The 26711-nt window shown below is 43.9% G+C and overlaps 1 protein-coding gene across 16 annotated transcripts in view; it reads left to right on the forward strand.

Moving 5' to 3' along the window:
• obscnb (obscurin, cytoskeletal calmodulin and titin-interacting RhoGEF b) overlaps positions 1–26711 on the forward strand; it is a 760766-nt gene that overhangs the window by 286342 nt on the left and 447713 nt on the right. For all 16 annotated transcript variants that reach the window (XM_059639939.1, XM_059639947.1, XM_059639941.1 and 13 more), the window contains 2 exons: positions 13527–13793; positions 17937–18203. In XM_059639939.1, coding sequence (XP_059495922.1) covers positions 13527–13793; positions 17937–18203 — 534 coding nt within the window. The remainder of the gene's footprint in view (positions 1–13526; positions 13794–17936; positions 18204–26711) is intronic.

Genomic DNA, 26711 nt, shown 5'->3' on the forward strand with positions numbered 1-26711 from the left:
AAGTAAACCATTCAGCCTATGAGTCTGCTCCTTCATTTAATGAGATCACAACTGGTCTGAAAATCCTCGATTTCACATTCCTACATCCCCATAACCCTAGATTCTCTTGCTTTTTTTTTCTATTCAGTTGTGGGATGTGGGCATTGCTGGTTGGCCAACATTTCTTGCCCGTCCCTAGTTGCCCTTAAGAATGTGGTGGTGATCTACCTTCTCGAACTACTACAGTTCACCTGGTGTAGGTTGACTTACAATGCCATTAGGGAGGGAATTCCAGGATTTTGACCCAGCAACAGTGAAGGAACAGCAGTATTTTTCCAAGTCAATAAGGTTTGTGAGGCACGACCTATCAAAAAACCTTATTGAGTTCTTTGAGAAGGTGACCAAACAGGTAGATGAGAGTAAACCGGTTGATGTGGTGTATATGGATTTCAGCAAGGCGTTCGATAAGGTTCCCCACAATAGTCTATTGTACAAAATGCGGAGGAATGGAATTGTGGGAGATAGAAATTGGCTTGCTGAAAGAAGGCAGAGGGTGGTAGTTGATGGGAAATGTTCATCCTGGAGACCAGTTACTAGTGATGTACCACAAGGGTCGGTGTTGGGTCCACTGCTGTTTGTCATTTTTATAAATGACCTGGATGAGGGCGTAGAAGGATGGGTTAGCAAATTTGCAGACGACACTAAGGTCGGTGGAGTTGTGGATAGTGATGAAGGATGCTGTAGATTGCAGAGAGACATAGATAAGCTGCAGAGCTGGGCTGAGAGGTGGCAAATGGAGTTTAATGCAGACGTGTGAGGTGATGCACTTTGGTAGGAGTAACCAGAAGGCAAAGTACAGGGTTAATGGTAAGATTCTTCGCAGTGTAGATGAGCAGAGAGATCTCGGTGTCCATGTACACAGATCCTTGAAAGTTGCCGCCCAGGTTGACAGGGCTGTTAAGAAGGCATACAGTGTTTTAGCTTTTATTAATAGAGGGATCTAGTTCCGGAACCAAGAGGTTATGGTGAAGCTGTACAAAATTCTGATGCGGCTGCTCTTGGAGTATTGTGTACAGTTCTGGTCACCGCATTATAAGAAGGATGTGGAAGCTTTGGAAAGGGTGCAGAGGAGATTTACTAGGATGTTGCCTGGTATGGAGGGAAGGTCTTACGAGGAAAGGCTGAGGGACTTGAGGCTGTTTTCATTAGAGAAAGAAGGTTGAGAGGTAACTTAATTGATTAATCAGAGGGTTAGATAGGGTGGATAGGGAGAGCCATTTTCCTAGGATGGTGACGGCGAGCACAAGGGAGCATAGCTTTAAATTGAGGGGTGAAAGATATAGGACAGATGTCAGAAGTAGTTTCTTTACTCAGAGAGTAGTAAGGGAATGGAACGCTTTGCCTGCAATTGTGGTAGATTCGCCAACTTTAGGTACATTTAAGTCGTCATTGGACAAGCATATGGACGTACATGGAATAGTGTAGGTTAGATGGGCTTCAGATTGGTATGACAGGTCGGCAGAACATCGAGGGCCAAAGGGCCTGTACTGTACTGTTATGTTCTATGTTTTAAGTCAGGATGTGAGTGTCTTGGAGGAGAACTTGGAAGTGGTGGTGTTCCCATATGCTTGCTGCCCTTGTCCTTCCGATGGAAGTGGTTGTGGGTTTGGAAGGTGTTGTCTGAGGATCTTTGGTGAATTTCTGTGGTGCATCTTGTAGACAGTACACACTGCAACTGCTGAGTTCCAGTCAAACAGGCTGCTTTGTCCTAGATAGTGTCAAGCTTCTTGAGGCTGCACTCATCCAGGCAGTTGGAGAGTATTCTATCACACTCCTGACGTGTGCCTTGTAGATGGTAGACAGGCTTTTAGAAGTCAGCAGGTGAGTTACTCGTTGCAGTATTCTTTGCTTCTGACCTACTCTTGTAGCCTCTTTGTTTATGTGGTGAGTCCAGTTGAGTTTCTGGTCAGTGAAACCCCAGATTGTTGATAGTGGGGTAATTCTGTATCATTGAATGTCAATGGATGGTGGTCAGATTGTCTCTTATTGATGATGGTCATAGCCTGGCATTTGTTTGGCGCAAATGTCTCTTGCCACTTGTCAGCCCAAGCCTGGATATTGTCCAGACCTTGTTGCATTTGAACACGGACTGCTTCAGAATCTGAGGAGTCAAGATTGGTGCTGAACAATCATTGGCAAACTTCCCCGCTTCTGACCTTATGATGGAGGGAAGGTCATTGATGAAGCAGCTGAAGACGGTTGGGCTGAGGATACTACCCTGACGAACTCCTGCAGAGATATCCTGGAGCTGAGATGATTGACCTCCAACAACCATGTCTATCTTCCTATGTGTCGGGCATGACTCCAATCACCGGAGAGTTTGCCCCCTGATACCCATTAATTCTAGTTTTGAACATAGAGCAGTCTAGCACAGAACAGGCCCATCGGCCCACAATATAGTGTCAAACATGACACCATATGGAACTAATCCCCTCTGCCTGCTATTGGTCGATATCCTTCCATTCCTTGCATATTCATGTGTTTTTCTAACAGTCCCTTAAATACCCCTAACATATCTGCCTCCACCACCACTCCTCGCAGTATGTTCTAGACTCCGACCACTCTTTTAAAAAAGAACTTGTCCTTCACATCTCCTTTGAACTTTATGCCTCTAACCTTAAATGTATGAGACATTCTGACTGTCAACCCTGTCTATGCATCACAGTTTTGTGCACTTCTGTCAAGTCTTCCCTCAGCCTCCACCACTCCAGAGAAAACAACCCAAGTTTTTTTTGCCTCTCTTTATAGCTCATACCTTGTAATCCAGGCAACTTCCTGGTAACCTCTTCTTCACCCTCTCCAAAGTCTCCACATCCTTCCTGTAATGTGGCAACCAAAATTCAAGGCAATACTCTTAAGTGTAGCCTAACCAAAGTTTTATAAAGCTGCAACATGACATCTTGACTCTGGTACTCAATTCCCTGACCAATAATAATAGACATGCTGTATGCCTTCTTCACCAGCACATCTCCTGCGTGGCCACTTTCAGGGAGCTATGGACTTTAACCCCAAGATCCCTCTGTATACCAATGCTGTTCAGGCTCCTGCCATTAACTATGTACTTCTCCTTTAAATTTGATCTCCCAAAGTGCAGTACCCATACGTACACAGACTAAACTCCATCTGCCATCTCTCCAATCATATCTGCAACTGATCTATGTCCCGCTGTATTTTTTGACAAACTTCTACACTATGCTAGGGCTTCTTGATGCCACACTTGTTCGAAATCAGCCTTGATGTCACTCACCTCACCTCTGGAATTCAGCTCTTTTGCCAATATTGTCAAGGGCTGTCACTCTGACCTCACCTCTTTTGCCAATATTTCAACCAAGGCAGTAGTGAGATCAGGAGCTGAGTGGCTGTGGCTGAACCTAAAGTGGGCATCGCTGAGCAAGGTTTTGCTGTGCATGTCCTGCTTGATTGCACTGTTCATGACACTTTCCATCACATTACTGATGATTGAGAGTAAACTGATAGGGAAGTAACTGGCCTGGTTGGAGTTGACCAGCTTTTTGTGTACAGGACATACTTGGGCAATTTTCCACAGTGCTGGGTGGATACCAGTGTTGTAACTGTACTGGAACAGCTTGGCTAGGGAAGCAGCAAGTTCTGGAGCGCAAGCCTTCAGTACTATTGCCGTGTGAAGTCTGTCCCATTTAGCATGGTTATCAGGACACAAAACCTTTGCAGTATCCAGTGTATTCGACCATTTCTTGATATCACGTGATGTGAATCAAATTAGCTGAAGACTGGTGTCAGTAATGCTGGAGACCGCTGGAGGAGGCTGAGATAGGTCACCCAGTTGGCACTTCTGGTTGAAGATTACTGTGAATGCTTCAGCCTTGTCTTTTGCACTGATGTGCTGGGCACTTCCATCATTGAAGATGGGGATATTTGTGGAGCCTCCTCCTCCAGAGAGTTCATTGTCCACCACCGTTCATGACTGGATGTGGCAGGACTGCAAAGCTTATATCTGATCCATTGGTTGTGGGTTTACTTAACTCTGTCTAACACTTGCTGATTTTGCTGTTTGGAATGCAAGTAATCCTGTTTGGTGGCTTCACCAGGTTGATACTTCGCCTTCGGATATGCCTATTGCTGCTCCTGGCGTACCTTCTTGCACTCTCCATTGAACCAGGTTAATCCCCTGGCTTGGGTTCAGTAATGGTTCAGGTGGGGGATATGCCGGGCCATGAGGTTACACATTGTGCTGGAGTACAATTCTGCTGCTGTTGATGGCCCACAGTGCCTCGTAGATGCCCAGTATTGAATTGCTAGATCTGTGTGAAGTCTGTCCCATTTAGCATGGTGATAGTGCCACACAATATGATGGAAGTTATTCTCACTGTGAAGGTGGGACTTCCTGTCAACAAGGATTGTACAATGGTCATTCTTACAGATATTGGCAGATTGGTAAAGATGAGGTCAAGTGTGCTTTTCCATCTTGTTGGTTCCCTCACCACCTGCTGTGGACCCAGTCTAGCAGCTGTGTCCTTTAGGACCCAACCAGCCCGATCTGTAGTATTGCCACTGAGCAACTCTTTGTGGTGGACATTGAAATCCCACTCCCAGAGTAAATTTTGTGCCCTTGCCATCGTCAGTGCTTCTCCAAGTGTTGTTCAACATGGAGAAGTACTGCTTCATCCGCTGAGGGGGGTCTGTATGTAGTAATTAGCAGGAGGTTTCCTTGACCATGTTTAACTTGAAGCCATGAGACTTCATGGAATCTGGAGTCAGTATTGAGGACTTCTAGATTAACACCCTCCCGACTGTATGCTGCTGTGCTGCCACATCTGCTAGGTCTATCCTGCTAGTGGGACAGAACATATCCCGGGATAGTGATGGTGATTTCTGAGACATTGTCTGTAAGGCCTGATTCTGTGAGTATGACTATGTCAGGCTGTTGCTTAATTAGTTTGTGAGACAGCTCTCCCAATTTTGGCACTAACCCCCAGATGTTAGTGAGGAGGACTTTGCAGGGTCGACAGGGCCGTTTCTGCTGTTGTCTTTTCTGGTGCCTAGGTTGATGCCAGGTGATCCATCCAGTTTCATTTCTTTGAGACTTTGTAGCGATTGATACAACTGAATGGCTTGCGAGGCCATTTCGGGGGCAATCAAGAGTCAACCACATTGCTATGGGTTTGGAGTCACATGTAGGCCAGACCAGTTGAGGGTGGCAGATTTCCTTCCCTGAAGGACAGTAGTGAACCAAATGGGTTTTTCCGACTGGATTAAGAGTCTAGCGATAATACCACTGGGCTGTCACCTACCTTAAAAATCTATCTGTCTTAGCCTTGAATACAGTTAATGACCCAACCTTGACACTCGTTTGCGATAAAAAATTCCAGATTCATTACCTTCTGAGAGAATAAATTCCACATCATCTTTGTCTTAAGTGGATGGCCCCTTTCTTTTTGATTATGACCTCTGTTCTTAGGCCCTTCTACAAGGGGAAGCAACTTCTCTGTATTGACCCTTTCAAGCCTCCAAGGAATCTTCTAAACTTCATTGTGCAGAAAACTGCCCTCGAAGTGGGTGTGTCATGTGGTTCCCCAGCAGCTGAAACAACTGTTTTGCACTAAACCATTCATTCTCCGCTTGTCTTCAAATGCGCATTGTCATGTTCATTAGCCCTTAACAATTAACCATTAATGATTTGATTTGAATGTGTCATTTTTAATTCTGGCCCTATATGGCTACAGATGCTTAAGTCCATGACAGTATTGGTAAGAGGGATCACTGCATAGTTCTTGTGGAGATGAAGTCCCGCCTTCACATTGAGAATACCCTCCATGGAATTGTGTGGCATTATCACCATGCTAAATGGGACAAACTTTGAATAGATCTAGCAACTGAGGAGTGGGTATCCGTGAGGTGCTGTTGTCCATCAACAGCAGCAGGACTGTACTTCAGCACAATCTGTAACCTCAGGGCTTGACATATCCTCCATTACCAACAAGCCAGAGAATTAATCATGGTTCAATGGAGAGTGCAGGAGCAGCACCACACATACCTAAAACTGAGGTGTTAAGCTGGTGAAGCTACCAACAGGACAACTTGCGTACCAAATCGCATAAGCAGTAAGTGATAAATATGTGACAATGCTCTGTTCTGTCCTGTTTCTCTTGCATAGGCGTGTTGTCACAGTGAGTCAGAAATGCTTCCTTCAGACAGGCAGTTGATATACAACTATGAGTTCTCCCTCGCTGTTTTTTTTAAGTGAGTTAAAAGAATCATGAGACCCAAAATATTTTCAGTTTTGCTTTCAATTAGTTGAGAATGTTTCTGCTGGCTGTTGGAATCAAAACCTTGAGTTCCCTGCTACTAGAGTAGATTTTTAGACAGTGAAGTTTCCTCTTAAAAATCGAAAGGGGCAAATTGTTTCTTTTGGTGTTTCTTTCATCTGAACTGGAAAGAGACAGTACGTGAGAATCATAACTTTCGCTGAATTGCATTTTTGCCAAAGGATGTGTTTCTGGGATGCTGCCTGTTTGGGAACAGTTGATAATTAGTGGTTAAATAGTACATAATCTTGTTCAGTATTTCGATTCAGCAAAGCTATTCCAACTTCTCTTCTGTTGTATTTGAACTGGGTGGCAAAAATAAGATATGTTTTGATTAAAGCTTACTGACAGACCAGTCAAATCATATCTGGACCACAACACCTTACACTTGCCTTTGTGAAAAATGTAAAAGTTAGGGCCTAGGCTAACTCCTTAATAAACTTTAGGGGGTCTGATCTCGAGCATGACAAAGAGAGCTAAACTGTGAAATCTTGCCACATTCAGTTGGGAACAATGGTGGGCAATTAAGCAACTCACTGTGGGAGGAGGGACCACAAATATCCCCCATCCTCAATGATGGAAGAACCCGACACAACAGTGCAAAAGATAAAGCTGAAACATTCGCAGCAATCTTTAGCAAGAAGTGCCGAGTGAATGATTCATTGTGGACACCTCCAGTGATTCTAACATTACAGATTACCAATTTTCAGACAATTTGACTTACTCCATGTGATATCAAGAAAGTTATAGACTGCAAAGCCTGTGGGTGTGGACAACATTCTGGCAATAACACTGAAGGCTTGAGCTCCAGAACTTGCCATTCCTCTTCCAGTTCAGTTATAATGCTGGCATCTACCCGACATTGTGGAAACTGTAGTGACCTAGGCCCAAACATCTTTACAACTTCATCAATAATCTTCCATTCATCATTATATCAGAAGTTGGGACATTCATTGATGATTGTGCAACGTTCTGCACCATTCACAACTCCTCAGATACTGAAGCAGCAGTCCATGTTCAAATGCAACAAGATCTGGACAATATCCAGGCTTGGGCTGACAAGTGGGAAGTAACATTCGTGCCACATAAATGCCAGGCGATGACCATCACCAATAAAATACAATACTGCAGCGAGTAACTCATCTCCTTTTTCCCGAAGCCTGTCTATCATCTACAGGGCACAAGTTGGGAGTGTAATGGAATACCTCCCACTTACCTGGATGGGTGCAGGTCCAAGAACATTCAAGAAGCTTGACCATTATCTAGGACAAAGCAGTGTGCTTGGCTAGCACCACTTCCTCAAACATCTGCTCCCTCCACCACTGATGCTCAGTAGCAGCAATGTGTACTCTCTACAATATGCACTGCATAAATTCACCAAAAATCTTCAGACAGCACTATCCAACCCCATGACCACCCCCATCTGGAAGGAGAAGGGTAGCTGATATATGGGAACACTACTACTTCCAAGAAACTTCCAAACCACTCACCATCCTGACTTGAAAAATGTGTTGCCGTTCCTTCACAGTCACTAGGTCAAAATCCTGGAATTCCCTCCCAAGTGGCATTGTGGGTCAACCCACAGCACGTGGACTGTAGCAGTTCAAGAAGGCAGCTCTTGTTACCACCTTCTCAAGGGCAACTGGGGACGGGTAATAAATGTTGTCCAGCCAGTGACACTTACATCCAATGAATGAATAAAATAAAAATGTAGCCTTATACATTGCACCTTTACCAAACACAATTTGGAAATCTAAATATATTACCTGAGATAATGGGAACTGCAGATGCTGGAGAATTCCAAGATAAAAAAATGTGAGGCTGGATGAACACAGCAGGCCAAGCAGCATCTCAGGAGCACAAAAGCTGACGTTTCGGGCCTAGACCCTTCATCAGAGAGGGGGATGGGGAGAGGGAACTGGAATAAATAGGGAGAGAGGGGGAGGCGGACCGAAGATGGAGAGTAAAGAAGATAGGTGGAGAGAGTGTAGGTGGGGAGGTAGGGAGGGGATAGGTCAGTCCAGGGAAGACGGACAGGTCAAGGAGGTGGTATGAGGTTAGTAGGTAGCTGGGGGTGCGGCTTGGGGTGGGAGGAAGGGATGGGTGAGAGGAAGAACCGGTCAGGGAGGCAGAGACAGGTTGGACTGGTTTTGGGATGCAGTGGGTGGAGGGGAAGAGCTGGGCTGGTTGTGTGGTGCAGTGGGGGGAGGGGACGAACTGGGCTGGTTTAGGGATGCAGTAGGGGAAGGGGAGATTTTGAAACTGGTGAAGTCCACATTGATACCATATGGCTGCAGGGTTCCCAGGCGGAATATGAGTTGCTGTTCCTGCAACCTTCGGGTGGCATCATTGTGGCAGTGCAGGAGGCCCATGATGGACATGTCATCAAGAGAATGGGAGGGGGAGTGGAAATGGTTTGCGACTGGGAGGTGCAGTTGTTTGTTGCGAACTGAGCGGAGGTGTTACCACTCTCTCCGTGACTCCCTTGTTCGCTCCACACTGCCCTCCAACCCCACCACACCCGGCACCTTCCCCTGCAACCGCAGGAAATGCTACACTTGTCCCCACACCTCCTCCCTCACCCCCATCCCAGGCCCCAAGATGACATTCCACATTAAGCAGAGGTTTACCTGCACATCTGCCAATGTGGTATACTGCATCCACTGTACCCGGTGCGGCTTCCTCCACATTGGGGAAACCAAGCGGAGGCTTGGGGACCGCTTTGCAGAACACCTCCGCTCAGTTCGCAACAAACAACTGCACCTCCCAGTCGCAAACCATTTCCACTCCCCCTCCCATTCTCTTGATGACATGTCCATCATGGGCCTCCTGCTCTGCCACAATGATGCCACCCGAAGGTTGCAGGAACAGCAACTCATATTCCGCCTGGGAACCCTGCAGCCATATGGTATCAATGTGGACTTCACCAGTTTCAAAATCTCCCCTTCCCCTACTGCATCCCTAAACCAGCCCAGTTCGTCCCCTCCCCCCACTGCACCACACAACCAGCCCAGCTCTTCCCCCCCACCCACTGCATCCCAAAACCAGTCCAACCTGTCTCTGCCTCCCTAACCGGTTCTTCCTCTCACCCATCCCTTCCTCCCACCCCAAGCCGCACCCCCAGCTACTTACTAACCTCATCCCCCCTCCTTGACCTGTCCGTCTTCCCTGGACTGACCTATCCCCTCCCTACCTCCCCACCTACACTCTCTCCACCTATCTTCTTTACTCTCCATCTTCGGTCCGCCTCCCCCTCTCTCCCTATTTATTCCAGTTCCCTCTCCCCATCCCCCTCTCTGATGAAGGATCTAGGCCCGAAACGTCAGCTTTTGTGCTCCTGAGATGCTGCTTGGCCTGCTGTGTTCATCCAGCCTCACATTTTATTATCTTAAATATATTACCTACTGGTTTCCCTTTATCTATCCAGTGTGATACCTTCTCAAAGAAGTATAAATAATTTATCAGGCATAATTTCCTCTTCATGAAGTCAGGTTCTAGTGTTACCTCCTTTATAATGGACTACAACATTTCCCCAACAATAGACCCTAGCTAGCCAGCCTGTGGTTAGTGTTTTTTTCAGTTCTCCTTGGCTGGTAAGAATACAACCAATGCATCTACTATTCAGTATCTACTTCTTTTAAGATCCTAGATGTGTCCCATCATGTCCAGGGAACTTATAAGAATTTGGCTGTATTCGTTTTCCTCTTGGTGAACTAAATTCTTCTCAAAGAATCATTGGTTACTGTAGCCATTTATATTCTTCATCCTAGAGTAAGTTATACATATCAAATCGTAGAATTATTATGGTGCCAAAGGAAGCTCTTTGGCCCTTCATCCTTCACTGGCTCTGTTGTGTATTGCAAATGTCCTACCTTTCCCTAATACCTAAATCAGACAAGGATTGAATCTTACCATATGTTGGCAAGCTATAATTTTTGTTGAGTTTCATGGAGAGTGTCTCTCAATGAGGTCAAATGATTTTATGCGTGCTATCATCTCAAACTCGCTTTGTTAACTATGTACCATGCCCAGATGGCACTCCTAACATGGATAACAATTTAAGAACCAGGAGCAGGAATAGACAAGTCAGCCCCTCAAGAGTGCTTTGCCATTGAATACAACCATGGCGGATCCCATCTAGACTTTAATTCCACTTTCCTGTCTGCTCCCATAACTCTTGAACCTGTTACTAATCAAAAATCTATCTATCTCTCCTCATATCCAGTGCTAGTGTACCACTGGCCATAGCTGAACATATTCACCATATATGAGATCGCTTTTAAAGGGCATCGAAAATCTAGTTAAGCATTATCAGGCTGCAGCTGCCATGCGTGGTTCGTTGCATTTTCTCCCACACGGGCGATAAGAGGAAATTGACACTCTACTTTGCAGTCAGGGCCTGAAAGTCCTGGTGGCCAGGATAGTGCAGAGGACTAGGAGGTAAATTACAAAGGACCTCAAAGTTCGAATTTAAAGATGACCCCCATTGCCACATGCCCCGAGAACAGAATAGGAGAATAGATTGGATTAATGCAAGGCTGGAGCGATGCAATAAGAGGGATTTAGATTCCTGAATCACTGGCATATGCAGGGTGAAATGGGGCTACTACAAGCTATTCAGTTGCACCCTGGCTAGATTGTGACCAGTATCCTCACATTGCTATTCACTAATGTGATTTGGGCTGGTTTGAGTGCCATGGGGATATGAACAAGGACAGACAGGGAAAGAGGGAAACAAAAATTGAAACTACAAGTGGAAAACATTGAAACTGAAACACAATGAAAATGGGGCAAGCAAAAATAGATCTGTTGTACAAAAAAAGAATAAAAATATTAAATATATACATCTAAATGTACTGTATCTGAGTGCATAGAGCATTCCCAAATTGGTAGACTGATTAACAGTGCAAATAGTTGATAAAACTATGTTGTGGTAGACAGATATGATTGTGTTAAAAACCCCGTCTGTAGGTGACCGAGTCTCAGTGCTGAATAACTGAGGGTATTCAATATATAGGAAGGACTGGCAAAAAAAGAAAAGGCATTGTTAGTAAAGGAAGAAATCAGTCCAATAATGAGAAAGGGAATTGGCTTAGAAAATTAGACGTAGAATCAGTCTGGAGGTGAAAATAATAGTTGTTATGACACAGAGACAGACAGCCGATCCAAATCAGCTTTCTACTTCTGTATTCACAACACAGAAAAATTAAAACCTTTAAAGACCCTCAAGATTGAACCCAGTGGTTCCTAACCAGAATTTTGAATGACCAGTCCCAGGCTGCACGAGTAATCAATTCCAGACACCAGTTTGTATATTAAACCAAAGGCATAACAATTTATTAATAATATAGTAACTTTAGCAGACTAAAATTAAACAACACACACAGTTAAGAGATAAATAAAAGAACAAAATTGGCCAGATTACTTAAATGGTTTTCATGATGCATTGTTCCATGGGCATTGATGATGGTCTCTTGGTTGATTTTCTGAAGATTCTGATCTCGGTCACCTTTATAGTTCACTTAGATAAAGGCAGCAATACCTACTACTTAGTTTTCTATTCTGTGAGCTTTGACAAGGGAGGTTGGGCAGGGAGCTTCCAGATAATCAAGCTTTAGCATCAACAGCCAGATTCCTTTTCATTGAAAATTCATCCCAAACCCAATTTCTGACCACTCCCTGACTGACTGCTTACTTTCTCAGCAATGTCATAGTATTTTTTTATTTATTCATTGGATGAAGACATTGCCAGCTTGACCAGCATCCCAGAGGGCAGGTAAGAACCAACCCCATTGCTGTGAGTCTGGAGTCATATGTAGGCAAGACCAGGTAAGGATAGTTTTCTTCCCTAAAGGGCATTAGTGAACCAGATTTTTCCCCCCAAAAACAACAATGGGTTCATGGTTATCATTAGATTCTGAATTCCACATTTTTATTGAATTCAAATTTCACGGTCTGCTGTAGCAGGACTCAAACTCAGGGCCCCAGTACATACCGTGGGCTGTGGATTAATAGTCCGGCTATAACACCACTAGGCCATCGTTCCTCCTTAATCACTTATCAGCATCTGCCATCTGCTTGAGAATAAGGTCTTTTCCAGACTTGCAACCAGTTCCCAGGTACAGATCTCACGAACTAACTTCTGCTGTGTGTTTAGATGTAATAGTGTTCCCAGGTGATAAAATGTCTACAGAATCTTGATTAGTATTCAATCTGCAATTAACTTCCAGGCCTAGCTTAATGATCTGTTTTTCTTCTACCAACAAGCTGTTGCCCACAGTCCAAAAGTCACCTTTAGCTTATAATTCTACAGCTCCAAACCAAAACTGATAAAAGAATAAAGTAAAAAGTAATGAAAAATTCCATACGGGTCCCAACATGCCTCCACCTTCAAAACATAAAGCCCATTTTCTTTTTAAAAATTAATTTCACAACAAGATTAGTAGCACTGATATGACAAACAAAACACTATTGCTGCTTGGCCTGCTGTGTTCATCCAGCTTCACACTTTATTATCACTAAACTCAGAACTGTTCATTCTTCCTCCCACCTAATTCTTAATCACTATTCAATTTTCTTGTTACACTCTCATACATACGACAGTTTACATTCGGAATAATGCAACAGCAATTGCATTTACTTTCCAGGAAAAATGTACAATTTTTACGCTAAATGGCTGCTGATCTAAGCTCTATCTTAACAACTTTGGAGTCTTATTTCTAATTTATCAATGAAATTTTATGGATGATGAGCAGTATTATTTTCATAGACCTTGAAGTAGCGAAGAGCTGCTGGACTGCAAGTGATAATGGGAACTGCAGATGCTGGAGAATCCAAGATAATAAAGTGTGAAGCTGGATGAACACAGCAGGCCAAGCAGCATCTCAGGACTGCAAGTGCTTCTTGTTCTAACATTGCTCGTAGGATGAGATGTTTCAGGTTAGCAAAGCATTTTGGAGCCTGCAGAGTACTGAAAGGATGGAATAGTGAAAATAAGGAACACACCCTTTAATAGTATGTGATTTCTTATGCGTGCAGCACTTCATGACATATCTCTTTCAGGCATGTATACATATTCATTTCCTTTCTCAAGGCAATAATATTGTGAATTCACAGGTTTGGTTATTGGACCTGAACACAATGCCCATGCTCATGCCTTATCATCTTCATGAATTGAAGATGTACAATTATTATCTCTTCTAGCCCTGCCTGTGCACTTCAAAAAAGAGCTTCAGGATATGGAAGCTGAGGAGGGAGATACTGCCTCACTTCGCTGTGAACTCTCTAAGGCAGATGCTTCAGTGAAGTGGAGAAAAGGATCTATTTTACTTCATCCAAGTGACAAACATGAAATGAAGCAAGATGGTTCCACTGTGGAATTGCTTATTCATAATTTAATGCTAGATGACTCAGGAGAATATACTTGTGATTCTGGTGACAAGAAGACAAAGAGCTGCTTAAAAGTGAAGGGTAAGACAATCTACTTCTCACCTATTAGTGATTTTTTTTCCCTTTTGTAAACATTTAAGAACATTCCTAAGCAACATGAAGATTAATTATATAAATATACACTTGGAAAGAGTAACTCCTGGTTTTTCTCATTTTTGCCGATGCTACAGGAAGCCTGCAGGGTGAATGGAAAATTTCACTGAACCTCTAATAAGTAGCCTCTTAATTAATTCAATAAAACTATCCAGTGTTTGTGGGTGTGTGATCACTTCACTCCTGGTCTGACCTTTTATGGTTAGGGTGTTGCTGGCATACCAACATGCTGGTTGGCAGCATGAAGTGATGCATTTGATCGCCTTATATCCAGTTACATATTCTGGTGATATTGCTGCACTTTGTTTAATACTTAAGTTAGTATACCAGATGTCCAGCTTCTTTTGATCAAGACAAAAGGAAAAGGTGAATTTCCTATAAAAGTCCTGTTAAGTGATACATTTGTGACTATTTTGGTAATCTTGATTTGAATTTTCACTTATTTAATAAAGAGACCCTGATTCATAATGATTAATTAAGGAAGTACAAGTAAATAAGGAGAGGGAGTTGCACTTTTGATAAGGAAGGACATGACAACAGTGCTTAGAGAGGATATTATTAAGGGGGCATCAAATGAGGCCATATGATTAGAACTTAGAAACGAGAAGGGAATGGTCACTCTGTTTGGATTGTATTATAGACCCCCAAGTAGCCAGTGGGTACTAGAGGAGCAGACGTGTAGAGAGATTGCAGATACCTGTGGGAATAATAGAGTGGTATTGGTTGGAGATTTTAATTTCCCCTGTATTGACTGGGCCACCCAGAGTGTAAAAGGCCTGGATGGTTTGGAATTTGTCACGTGTGTCTAAGAACATTTCGTAAATCAATATGTAGAAGGCTGCACTTGGGACCCTGCAAAACTAGACATCCTGTTAGTAAACAAGGTCAGGCAAGTGACTGAAGTGTCAGTCGTAGAGCACTTTGCGTCCAGTGACCATTACACTCTTAGTTTTGACGTAGCTATGGAAAAAGATAGGACAGGTCCACAGGTTAAGGTGCTAAACTGGAGCAGGGCCAATTTTGGGGCCATTAGGCAGGATCTAGGCGAGTCTGTTTGAAGGAAAAGGAACGTTTGGCAAATGGGAGGCTTTTAAAAGTGTGCTATCAAGAGCTAAGGGACAGTATGTCCCTGTTAGGGTGAAGGGAAAAGCTGGCAGGGTAAGGGATCCCTGGCTGACGAGGGATATTGAGGCTCTGGTCAGGAAAATGAAGACAGCATACATTAGGTTTAAGATAACAGGTGTAGAGCTGGATGAACACAGCAGGCCAAGCAGCATCAGAGGAGCAGGAAAGTTGACATTTCAGGCCTGGACCCTTCTTCAGAAGAATGCCCGAAACGTCAGCTTTCTTGCTCCTCTGATGCTGCTTGGCCTGCTGTGTTCATCCAGCTCTACACCTTGTTATCTCAGATTCTCCAGCATCTACAGTTCCTACTATCTCTGATACATTGGGTTTAAACTAGTGGGCTCAAGTGAATTCCTAGATGACTATATAAAGTGTAGGAGCACACTTAAGAGGGAAATCGGAAGACCAAAAAGAGGGTATGAGGTGGATCTGTCAGATCAGGTTAAAGCTAATCCCAGGAGGTACTATAGCTGTATAAAGATTAAAAGGGTGGCTGTGGGGAGAATAGGTCCCCTTAAAGATCAGCACGTGTGGAGCCACAGGAGATGGAGGAGATTTTTAATGAATATTTATCCTCCGTATTTATTGAGGAGAGAATTATGGAAAAAAGGGAAACAAGCGGAGATGCTCTGGACCACATTCATATTACCAGAGAGGATGTGTTTGCAGCCTTAAAGCGTATTGAGTTGGATAAATTCCCTGGGCCTGATCAAGTCCATCATTGGAAATTATGGAATGCTAGGGAAGAAACTGTAGAGATTTTTGCTTCATCTTTAGCCAGTGGTGAAATTCCGGAAGATGGAGGATGTTTAATGTTGTTCCATTGTTTGAGAAAGGTAGCATAGACAGGCCAGTGAGCGTGACATCAGTGGTAGGCAAATTAATGGAGAGGATACTGAAGGACAGGATCAATCAACATTTGGATAATGAATGTCTGACTAATGATCATCAGCATGGAAATTTGCGTGGGAAATCATGTTTGACAAATCATTGAGAGGCTTTTGAAGAGATAACCAAGAGCATACATGAGGATAGGGCAGTGGATGTTGTCTATATGGACTTTTAATAAAGCCTTTGACAAGGTTAGTCAGCAGGCTAGTCATGAAAGTTAGGTTGCATGGGACCCAAGGAGAACTAGCCAAATGGATTCATAATTAGCTCGAAGGTAGGAAGCAGTTGAAGGTTGTTTCTCAACTGGAGGCCTGTGAGTAGCCCTTATAAATGGTTCTGATCTAAAACGTCGACTTCTGTGTTCCTCTGATACTGCCTGACCTGCTGTTTTCCTCCAGCTCGACACTGTATTGCCTGTGACCAGTGGTGTATCACAAAGATCAGTGCTGGGACCTTTGTTGTTTGTTATTTAAAAAAATGATCTGGATGTTTATGTACAAGGCATGATTAGTAAGTTTTGTGGATGATATAAAGTTAGAAGATATTGTTGATCGCAAAAAAGGTTATCAAAAAATTACAGAGGAATCTTCATCAGATAGGGAAATGGGCTGAGGATTGGCAAATGCAATTCAATACAGAGATAATGGGAACTGCAGATGCTGGAGAATCCAAGATAACAAAGTGTGAAGCTGGATGAACACAGCAGGCCAAGCAGCATCTCAGGAGCACAAAAGCTGACGTTTCGGGCCTAGACCCTTCATCAGAGACGGGTGAAGGGTCTGATGATGCAAAGTGCAACGAAAGATCGACTTATATGGTAAATAGTAGGGTTCTGAGGAGTGTCGTGGAACAGAGCGACCTAGGAGTACAAGTACGTAGCTCATTGAAAGCGGAGTCACTGGGAGAAAGTGGTGAAGAAGGCATTTAGCATGCTGGCCTTGATTGTTTGAAGCACTGAGTATAGGATATGGGATGTTATGTTACAGATGTATAAGTCATTGGTGGGGCTGCACATGGAGCATTGTTACAGTTTTGGTCACTCTGTTATAGGAAAGACATAGTTAAACTGGAAAATGTGCAAAAAAGATTTACGAGGGTGTTGCCAGGACTAGTGGGTCTGAGTTGTAGGGAGAGGTTGGCCAGGATAGGACTTTATTCCTTGGAACACAAGAGAATGAGGGATGCCCTTAATGAGGTGTTTAAAATCATGACGGGCGTAGATAGGATGAATGCATATAGCCTTTTTCCCAGGGATGGAGAATTGTAAACTAGACGGCATAGGTTTAAGGTGAGAGGGGAAAGATTTAAGAAGAAACTCAGGACAACTTCTTCACACAGAGAGCGTTGTGCTGTGGAATGGGCTGCCAGAGAAAGTGGATGAGGCAGGTACAATAGCAACATCTAAAAACATTTGGATAGGCACATCGATGCGAAGAGTTTAGAGGGATAAATGCAGGTAATTGGAACTAGCTGAGTGGGCACCATAGTCAGCATGGACCAGTTTGGGCTGAAGGGGCTGTTATGCTGTATTACTGTATAATTATAAACTTTATTTTGACTATTTTACCTATTGAGTGCAAAGTACTGCCAATGCATGAACACATATGACCTGTCTGGTAAAAAATCAAAGGTGCAATTAAGGTGTTTAAGAAATTTGGTTTAGCTGTAATAATTAGTGACAACACTTGCAAACAACGATTACATGATTTCTGGAATAGAGAGCTTAATCATTTGAGTGGATAATTTACCACAATTACCCTCATAAAATGATAACTGAATAAAAAATGGACAGCTTACTTCTATCTTTGTTTTTAAAAGACAAATTGCTATGAAATTAAACCATGCATAGAGGTTTTGAAGTAAAGTTCTCATGTGGGAAGACACTTTTGAAAATGTGTGATACATATTACAACAACAATAAATGTATGACTTAGCACAAATGGACAGCTACTTAGTTGAATTATTTTGAAGTAAGATCATTACTGGAATGAAAAATTTGGTATTGACCTGATTTATCATCTTGTGCTAAATGATTGAAATCTTTGTGATTTTTAGCCTTGCCTGTACTCTTCAAACAAGGGCTTCAGAGTAAAGAAGCCGAAGAAGGCAGTTCGGTGTCTTTGTGTTGTGAGGTCACTAAACATGATGCTCTTGTCCAATGGAAAAAAGAATCTTCAGTACTTCATTCAAGTAACAAGCATGAAATGAAACAAAAAGGTTCCATGATTGAGTTGATTATTCACAACTTAAAACCAGAAGATGCTGGAGAATATATCTGTGATTCAGGGTTTCAACAAACCTCAGCCACCATAAAAGTAAAGGGTACGTCAATGTTGAATTAAATTGAACTGAATTGATTCATTTATTGTCACATGTACCAAAGTACAGTGAAAAGCTTTATTTACACTCAGTACAGGCAGATTATAGTAAGCAAGGATGTATAGATCCAAAAGATTTAGACAGAGGCATACAGATTACATTGTTTTAGGCTGGAGACTCCATTCATCAGTCTAATAATGGCCAGGAAGAAGCGGTACCTAAACCTCCTTGTGTGTGTGCTCAGGCTTCTGAATCTTCTGCCTGTCGGTTGTAGGAGATCATTACCAGGGTGTGATGGGTCCTTGATGATGTTGGCAGCCTTCCCGTGGCAGCAAGCTGTGTAAATGGATCCATAGATGGAAGGTTGGCTTCTGTGATAGAGTAGCTTGTCCATCTTCTATACTTTGTTACAGTCCTGGGCAGAGCAGATTCCACACCAGGCTGTTATGCACCCAGACAGTACAGGGTAGTTCTGCTGTAAAGCGTGTATTGTAAATGCAAATTGGCTGTCACAGGATTGATGAATATTGGATGCCGTTTGGATAATGCAAATTTTCTGCTGTACAGATAGAGCGATTTCCCAATAACGTCTCTGTGGTGTGATTTTCTATGGCGCATGGTGACACAAGAATGCAACTGTTGAATGATAGCAGAACTACTTGTGTGTTTTCAATGGTGCATTTCTCGAAGTTGGTGAGGACCCTTATGGACATGCCAAATTCCCTGAGCCGCCTACGCAAGAAGTAGCATTGTTGTGCCTTCTTGAATGTCGCATCTGTCCAGGGCAGATTGTTGGTTATTATCACTCCGAGAAACTTGATGCTGTCTACCCTCTCCACTCCAGTTCTGTTGATGTAGATGGCGGAGTGTTTTCCTCCTTTTTTTCTGAAGTCAATGATCAGTTCTTTAGTTTTATTGACATTGAGAGAGAGGTTGTTTTCATTACATGATGTCACCTCTATCTCCCTTCTGTATTTTGACTTATCGTTGTTAGATATCTGTTCCACAGCGGTGGTGTCACCAGTGAACTTGTAGATGGCATTCATTTGAAATTTGGCAGCACAGTGGGTGTACGGGGAGTACAATGGGGGTTGAGATCGCATCCTTGGGGGGGCTCCAGTGTTGAATGTAATTGTAGAGGAGGTGTAGTTACCTATCTTCGCTGATTGTGGTCTGTTGGCCAGAAAGCTGAGGATCCAGATGCAGAGAGTGGAGCTGAGACAGAGGTCACAGAGTTTTGAGATCAGTCTGGATGGGTTAGTAGTGCTGAAGGTGGAGCTGTAATCAATGAGCAGGAGTCTACATAGGTGTCTCTGTTGTCTAGATGTTCCAGGGATGAGTACAGGCTAGGGAAATGTCAGAATACAATTCCTGAATTAAAATAATGAACTCCGAAGCAACCCCAGTATTCTGCTTCAATGCCATGAAGTAGACGAGGTATAGAGATTATGAGACAATGTGCATGTATTATTGCCAGGTTCTCCTAAATAAGGAAAAAGTTGCACTGGAAATACACAGCAAATCAAACAGCATGTTTGGAAGGAAACAGAATTAGTAGCTGAAATTTTAACACGGTGTGAAGCTGGATGAACACAGCAGGCCAAGCAGCGTCAGAGAAGCAGGAACGTTGACATTTCGGGTCGAGACCTTTCTTCAGAAATGGGGAGGGGAAGGGGATTCTGAAATAAATAGGGAGAGAGGGGGAGGTGGATAGAAGATGGATGAAGGAGAAGATAGGGTGAGAGGAGACAGACAGGTCAAAGAGGCGGGGTTAGAGCCAGTAAAGGTGAATGTAGGTTGGGAGTTAGGGAGGAGATAGGTCGGCCCAGGGAGGGTGGACAGATCAAGGAGGCGGGATGAGGTTAGTGGGTAGGAGATGGGGGTGGGGCTTGAGCTGGGAGGAATTGTTAGGGAGGCAGGGACTAGCTGGGCTGGTTTTGGGATGCGGTCGGGGGAGGGGAGATTTTGAAGCTTGTGAAGTCCGCATTGATACCCTTAGGCTGCAGGGTTCCCAAACAAAATATGAGATGCTGTTCCTGCATCTTTCATGTGGTGCCATTGTGGCAATGCAGGAAGCTCAGAATGGACATGTCGTCCGAGGAGTGGAGGGGGGCAGGGAGTGAGTTGAAATATTTCACGACTGGGAGGTGGTGTTGTTTGTTGCAAACTGAGCGTAGGTGTTCTGCAAAGCGGTCCCCAAGCCTCTGCTTAGTTTCCCCAATGTAGAGCAGGCCACGACGGGAACACCGGATTCAGTATATCACATTAACAGATGCAGGTGAACATCTGTTTGATGTAGAAGGTCTTCTTAGGGCCTGGGATGGGGGTGAGGAGGGAGGTACAGGGGCAGATGTAGCACTTGCTTCGGTTGCAGGGAAAAGTGCCGGGGGTGGCAGGGCTGGAGGGGAGTGTAGCGTGGACAGGTGAGTCACAGCGAGAGTGGTCCCTCCAGAAAGCATATAAGGGTGGGGAGGGAAAAATGTCTTTGGTAGTGGGGTCACATTGCAGATGGCGGAAATGTTGGAGGATGATGCATTGGATTTGGAGGTTGATGGGGTGGTACGTGAGGACGGGGGGGGGAGCGGTGTTCACTTCGTCTTTCCACTTCGTTGCCATTTTAAGTAAAAATCTGGATTCTGGCAGTGGGCTGTGAAACAGGTGACTGCATCGTAGTGGGAGGTTTTCAATGGCTAAACTTGCTATTGGTTGACAGTGCTACCATTGTTGGGCTATAAAAGAGCCTCAAGGTCAAAATGGTAGATTCTATTTCATGGGCATCACTTTGCTTTCAAAGAGCTGTGCCCATCTTCTACATTACATTTCCTGACCAATTTCTCTTTCTTTCTCTCTCTCTTTCTCTCTCTTTCTCTCTCTCTTTCTCTCTGGAGTTGCTTCCTGCTGGCATTGCGGTCTTTTGATTAGCGAAAAACCTTCCCTTGCCGCATGCTGTTCTCCTATTCCTGATATTGCAGACATATTGGGGGAATGAGACCTACATGTTTTCTAATAATGGAACTGTGTGATGAGGGTGGATAATTTCATGAGAACCTATTTCTCCATCAGTCTCACCCGCTGAATTCATGATAAGGGAGATTTTCAACTGCTTCCATTGTCCCAAATCAAAACTCCACCATGTCACCCAGAAAGCTAGGCTATTCCCACAGCCTCCCCTCGGTGTGTCCAATTTCAGCTCCCTCTTAATTCAGTCATTTCAGAAGTGTAAGATTAGAGAAATGTAACTGCTTTCAAGCCAGTTGAAAGGAGAAAGAAAGAGAAAGGTCTCTCATAGGCCGAAGGGCAGGAAAGATTAAATAACAAAAGATTTCATGACACAACAGTGAAAATGATTGTTAATTGGTATAGACATAGCTAGACATAATTTTGTTTCTATAGTATGTTGTGAATGGCTATGTAGGGCTGAATTTTGCCAGTTTTTTTTGAGTGAGATTCATGGTATCCAGTTTGCCATGGCCATTGTTTTTTCTCATGCAGTCATCTGGTCATCATCTCGTTAGTCATGCGACTGATCTCTTTGGTGCTGCTGTCTTTGAGTCATGGCTTGAGAGGTGTAAAAGCTTGCCACTGCTGGGACTTTGTGATGTTCATGCTGCTGACACCATATTTAAACCCCAGATGCACATCCCTTTGGAACTGCCCTTCACTGTCTGTTGCTGCACTGTTCCTACGAAGGACAGGGCCCAGAAAAACAAAGCTTGCCCTCCACTTCACTTACAGAGGCATGGGGGAATGGGTTGCTGGCGAGGCGGGTCATTCTTTTTCTTGATACTTGAAAAGGAGGCCATTCCACCAGACTTAGCCAATCTGGATTGAGAAAGCAACCATGGTCAGTGCAGTTTCACTGGTAAAAAGAAATGCCCAGTAGTTCACCCTGTCCGCTTTATAAGAGCCACTATTTTTTCTCTTCTACCTTGCATTCACAGGGCCACCACTCTCTCTATTACTGCCACTATACTTGCCTCTCACCAAGGCTTATGGACCACAACTATCACTATTACATGCAGTATATCAATTCAATGGCTCTCACCCACCTCATTCTTTCAAATTACTCAGCTCTTCCTCTCCTCTGCATGTCTGACCCGCTCGTTAGGATAAGCATCCTACCTCTCCTGCCCATAGCATCAACCACTAAAAGCTTTACCATCTACATCCATCACAATCAACTCACTAGTCTCATTGCAGGAGAAAATGCCTCACAGCCGGGTCAAGCAATTGGTGATTAACAATGGGGCAACAGACGTAAGATTGCTCTTCACATATGAGGAGTAAATGGCTATAAAAGAGCACAAGCACTCATCTGTGGATGTGGAAAGCTCCCTTTAATATCAGCGCTAACACATGCTTAACTGAAACAAAATTATATCACTTTTGCACAGCTGATTTCCTCTGTTCTTTTATACAAGCGTATGTGCATACGGTGAGCTGCCAAGAAAATACAAGCACCAGAGACCCTCTGCTCTGCCTCTACACCAGGGAGGAAGCCACTCAACCCTCAGAGGATGCCCTTGCAAAACCTTTGTCTGCACCCTCCCACTGTTCAGACGCTTTTATCTTGGTGGGTTTTCTGTCCAGATTAGACTTGGGAGCATTGTCTCCTGAGGACATAAGTGACACTTCTTCGCAGTGATCGAGAAAGAAACACCCAGTTACTCTCACTGGACTTCAGAAACAAGGCGTTGGCTCAGTGACAGATAGCACATGATACAATGGTCTGGCCATTAATTAATTTGTCAAAATGCAAAATTACAGGAACAGGAGGCAGTGTGCAAACTGGATCCAGGGTTGGAAAAATCCACCAACACTGTGATTTCTCTGCTGGCTCCAGCATGCATACGTCTGGCTGCCATCGACAGGCTGGTTAGAGCCATGGTGACCCAGATCCAGCACACTTGGTGTGTGCCAGATGTTTGTATGGACTCTGTGCTCAGTATCAATGGCAAGGCAGGAGAGAGAAGAATAACCTCAATCTCATTCCAAATCTCCTTCTTCTTGGAGATGGTGTAGTGCAATGAGGCACCAACAGAGAGGATGAATTACAGACAAAATACCCAGAAGCATCCTGACGGGATACCTCAGAGGTACTCAGCGACTGCACCTTCCCCTGGTTATGATTTTGACGCTAGTAGAATTCCATGCAGAGGAGGGTGAGTCAGCATCAGGGTAGGATACATTTAGTGGACTGAGGCTTTTAAACCTGAATGCACCTGGGGATAACAAGGTGTAGAGCTGGATGAACATAGCAGGCCAAGCAGCATCAGAGGAGCAGGAAGGCTGACGTTTCGAGCCTAGACCCTTCTTCAGAAATTTCAGAATTTCTCTGAAACAGTTTTAACCCCATTGCGAAGCCTCTTCTAAGGATGCCTACCTTGAAAAAGTTATCCTGCTCCCTCCGGAAGACAGGTCTAGGCCCGAAATGTCAGCCTTCCTGCTCCTCTAATGCTGCTTGGCCTACTGTGTTCATCCAGCTCTACACCTTGTTATCTCAGATCCTCCAGCATCTGCAGTTCCTACTATCTCGGCACCTGGGGATCTCCAGTCAACTCTTCCAGTCGAACAGTAGCAACTAGAGAGCAGGCTCCCTCCACCCCACTTGCAGAAATTGGAATTGTATCAAAGGGAAGAAAAATATCTCTCTGACAGAGCATGAGTGGCATGTGCAACGGATCACTGTAAATAACTGTGTATTTTTGTAAACATATATTCACTTGTGTTCTTAAAATGTTTTCATTAATGTTTTTGTTGCTGTCGAACCCGGTATAGTCTTTTGACAGATGAGCAACCTCTCCAGATGTTCCAATGTTGAAAAAATTGTATTGATCAAGTGTTGCTCCTCTCTGACAGGCATCTGCCTCCTTGAATTCAGGTACACTCGGAGATCTGGGATCCTTGAACCATGATGTTGATGACTGAAGCCATGGGTCTCCATGGCTCTACCCAGCCTGTCACTGGCAGCCAGACAAATGCATGGTGGAGCCAGTACAGAACTCGTAATATTGGTGGATTTTTCTGACCTTGGATCCAGTTTCCACACTGCCTCCTGTTTCTGTAATTTTGCATTTGCACTTAAAATGGACAATGTGGAGGCTAAAAGTAGTGTACAGGGATTGTGGTAGACCTTGCCCAACACTTCTCATCCACACTTTACACCCGGCTTGTGAGTGAGATTACGGAATCAATTATGATTCTCGAGATCTCTGGAAGCAATTTTTTTTCTATCTGTTACTTACCAAGGAATGCACTGCTTTGAGGTGTTCATACTGCAGGAATTTAACATGTCTGTGTGCCGTTATGACACATTGCTGTGCCCCTTTCAGGTTAAACATAATCCTTCGGCATTCTCAGGCACTTCAGAGCAACTTAGCAGTCTGCGTGAACTGTGAAACATTGAAGGCTAACCAATGAAGGAAGGGTGGAAAGGCAATACTTCAGGATTACTCCCAACCTGCCTATTATAAGAGACTTCATTGCATGACACCCAGATATCATATACTAATACAAGGCTTTAAGGCAGCCTAACCTTAATGCCATGAAATAGTTTGTACTTTTCTCACTGCCTCCAGCTTGCTCCTTAATAGTGAGTAGACTGTGGGTGCATGAAAGTGGGAATACCCAGACATACTAAGTATCCAATCATACTGATAAGAAAAGCAATTATTCAACAACAGAAAATTTAAGGACTGCAAAAATAATTAGATCCACATTTACAGTGGATTGACCATGTCCCACTTGCCATACAACCAAAAGTAAGTTACACAATGAAAAGAAATCCAAATCCAGCCCATTCACCATGGAAGTAGGCTTCAGTTAGGTTTTGTCTGGCTTCTCATGCTCAGTGGTACATAGCACTGCTGCCTTGGATGTCTCTCCTGCCCAATGTTCTGATTATCATTCTCTATTTCCCGTGTCCAGAACAACCCCTCTTTGTTAGCTGCAGTTGTGAAAGACACAACATGCTATAGTGATGCAGCACATCCTTTGTGAAGTTCACTGCAAGGCCCTGCAGTTGGCAGATAGCATGCTGTCCAAGAAATGAGAGTACAGTCTAAAGGGCCCAGCCCTTTGGTGGAAAATCCCACTATCTGGGTTGCTTGACTCTCCTTTAGCTGGGGGGAGAAAATAAGAAGATGTAACTTTGAGAAAGTAAAATCACTGACATCCTGGATGCCTTTACGTTTGAGGGTTGGGAAATTTTACACAAGCTTTATTTCTTGAAACAAAGTACTGGCATAAATATTCAAGACATAGAGGTGCCAGTGTTGGACTGGGATGGGCAAGGGCAGATGTCACATGACACCAGATTATAGTCCAGCATGTTTATTTGAAATCACATGCTTTCTGAGCGCTGCTCCAACAGGTTTATTTGAAATCACAAGCTTTTGAAGTGCTGCTCATTTGTCGGGCGAAGTCACTTCACCTGACGAAGGACCGGAGCTCGAAAGCTTGTAATTTCAAATAAATCTGTTGGACTATAATCTCGTCTCACCTGACCTCTGACCATAAAAATCAAGGCAGCTGTAGTGATGACCATCAGAAGAAATTGCCCCCCACTCCTCACTCCTTTTTGAGTTCAAGCCCTGCTTAAGTAGATAACACACATCAATGCTAATGGGCCAGATCATCCTTAGTCAGCAAGCCCTGAGGAAGGGTCTCTGAACCTGAACCTGATATGTCTCTATAGACCTGCTGAGGTTTTCCACCAATTTCTGTTTTTGATCCCTAGTCAGCACCTGTACTGGAATCTAAGAGCTGCAGAAAATGACAGTGAGATCAGTATATGCAGTATCAGGTCATTCTCCTCCTCCTGCTTGGGCCATCTCCACATGCTGCTGCACCCTGAGGAGACTGTACAGCAGCTGCTGACTGTTGCTGTTCTTTTTGGGTGACATGGTAGTTCAGTGGTTAGCACGGCTGCCTCACTGCACCGGGAACCCAGGTTTGATTCCAGCTTTGGGCAACTGTCTGTGTGGAGTTTGCACATTTTCCCCATGTCTGCGTAGGTTTCCTTCGAGTGCTCCAGTTTCCTCTCACAGCCCGAAGATGTACAGGTTATGTGGATTCGCTATGCTAAACTGCTCTTAGTGACCAGGGATGTGTAAGTTGGATGGATTAACCATGAGAAATACAGGGTTACAGGGAAAAGGTAGGAAGTTTCAGTCTGGGTGAGATGCTCTTCGGACAGTTGGTGTGGACTTGTTAGGCTGAATGACCTGTTCCCACACTGTATAGATTCTGTGTTTGACTATGCAACACGGCTACAAGGAAACCACCAATTGTGATCTTCATGTCAGATGAGATGATAGTCTGTGGGGAATGTTGGAAACCAAACAGTGTTCCAGTAACGCTACAGAGCCATTGCATCAGTCACAGTGAGATATCAGGTTATGTCCTGACACAGTATGGCATGGAGACATGTGGCTTCTATAAGAAACTTAGATATTCAGTCTTATTCAGATGTATTTATGAAGGACCACAGTGTAAATGTAGTGTAAATGC

The sequence above is a fragment of the Stegostoma tigrinum genome, chromosome 2 (assembly GCF_030684315.1).
Source record: "Stegostoma tigrinum isolate sSteTig4 chromosome 2, sSteTig4.hap1, whole genome shotgun sequence".
In the NCBI taxonomy this organism is placed as follows: Eukaryota; Metazoa; Chordata; class Chondrichthyes; order Orectolobiformes; family Stegostomatidae; genus Stegostoma; species Stegostoma tigrinum.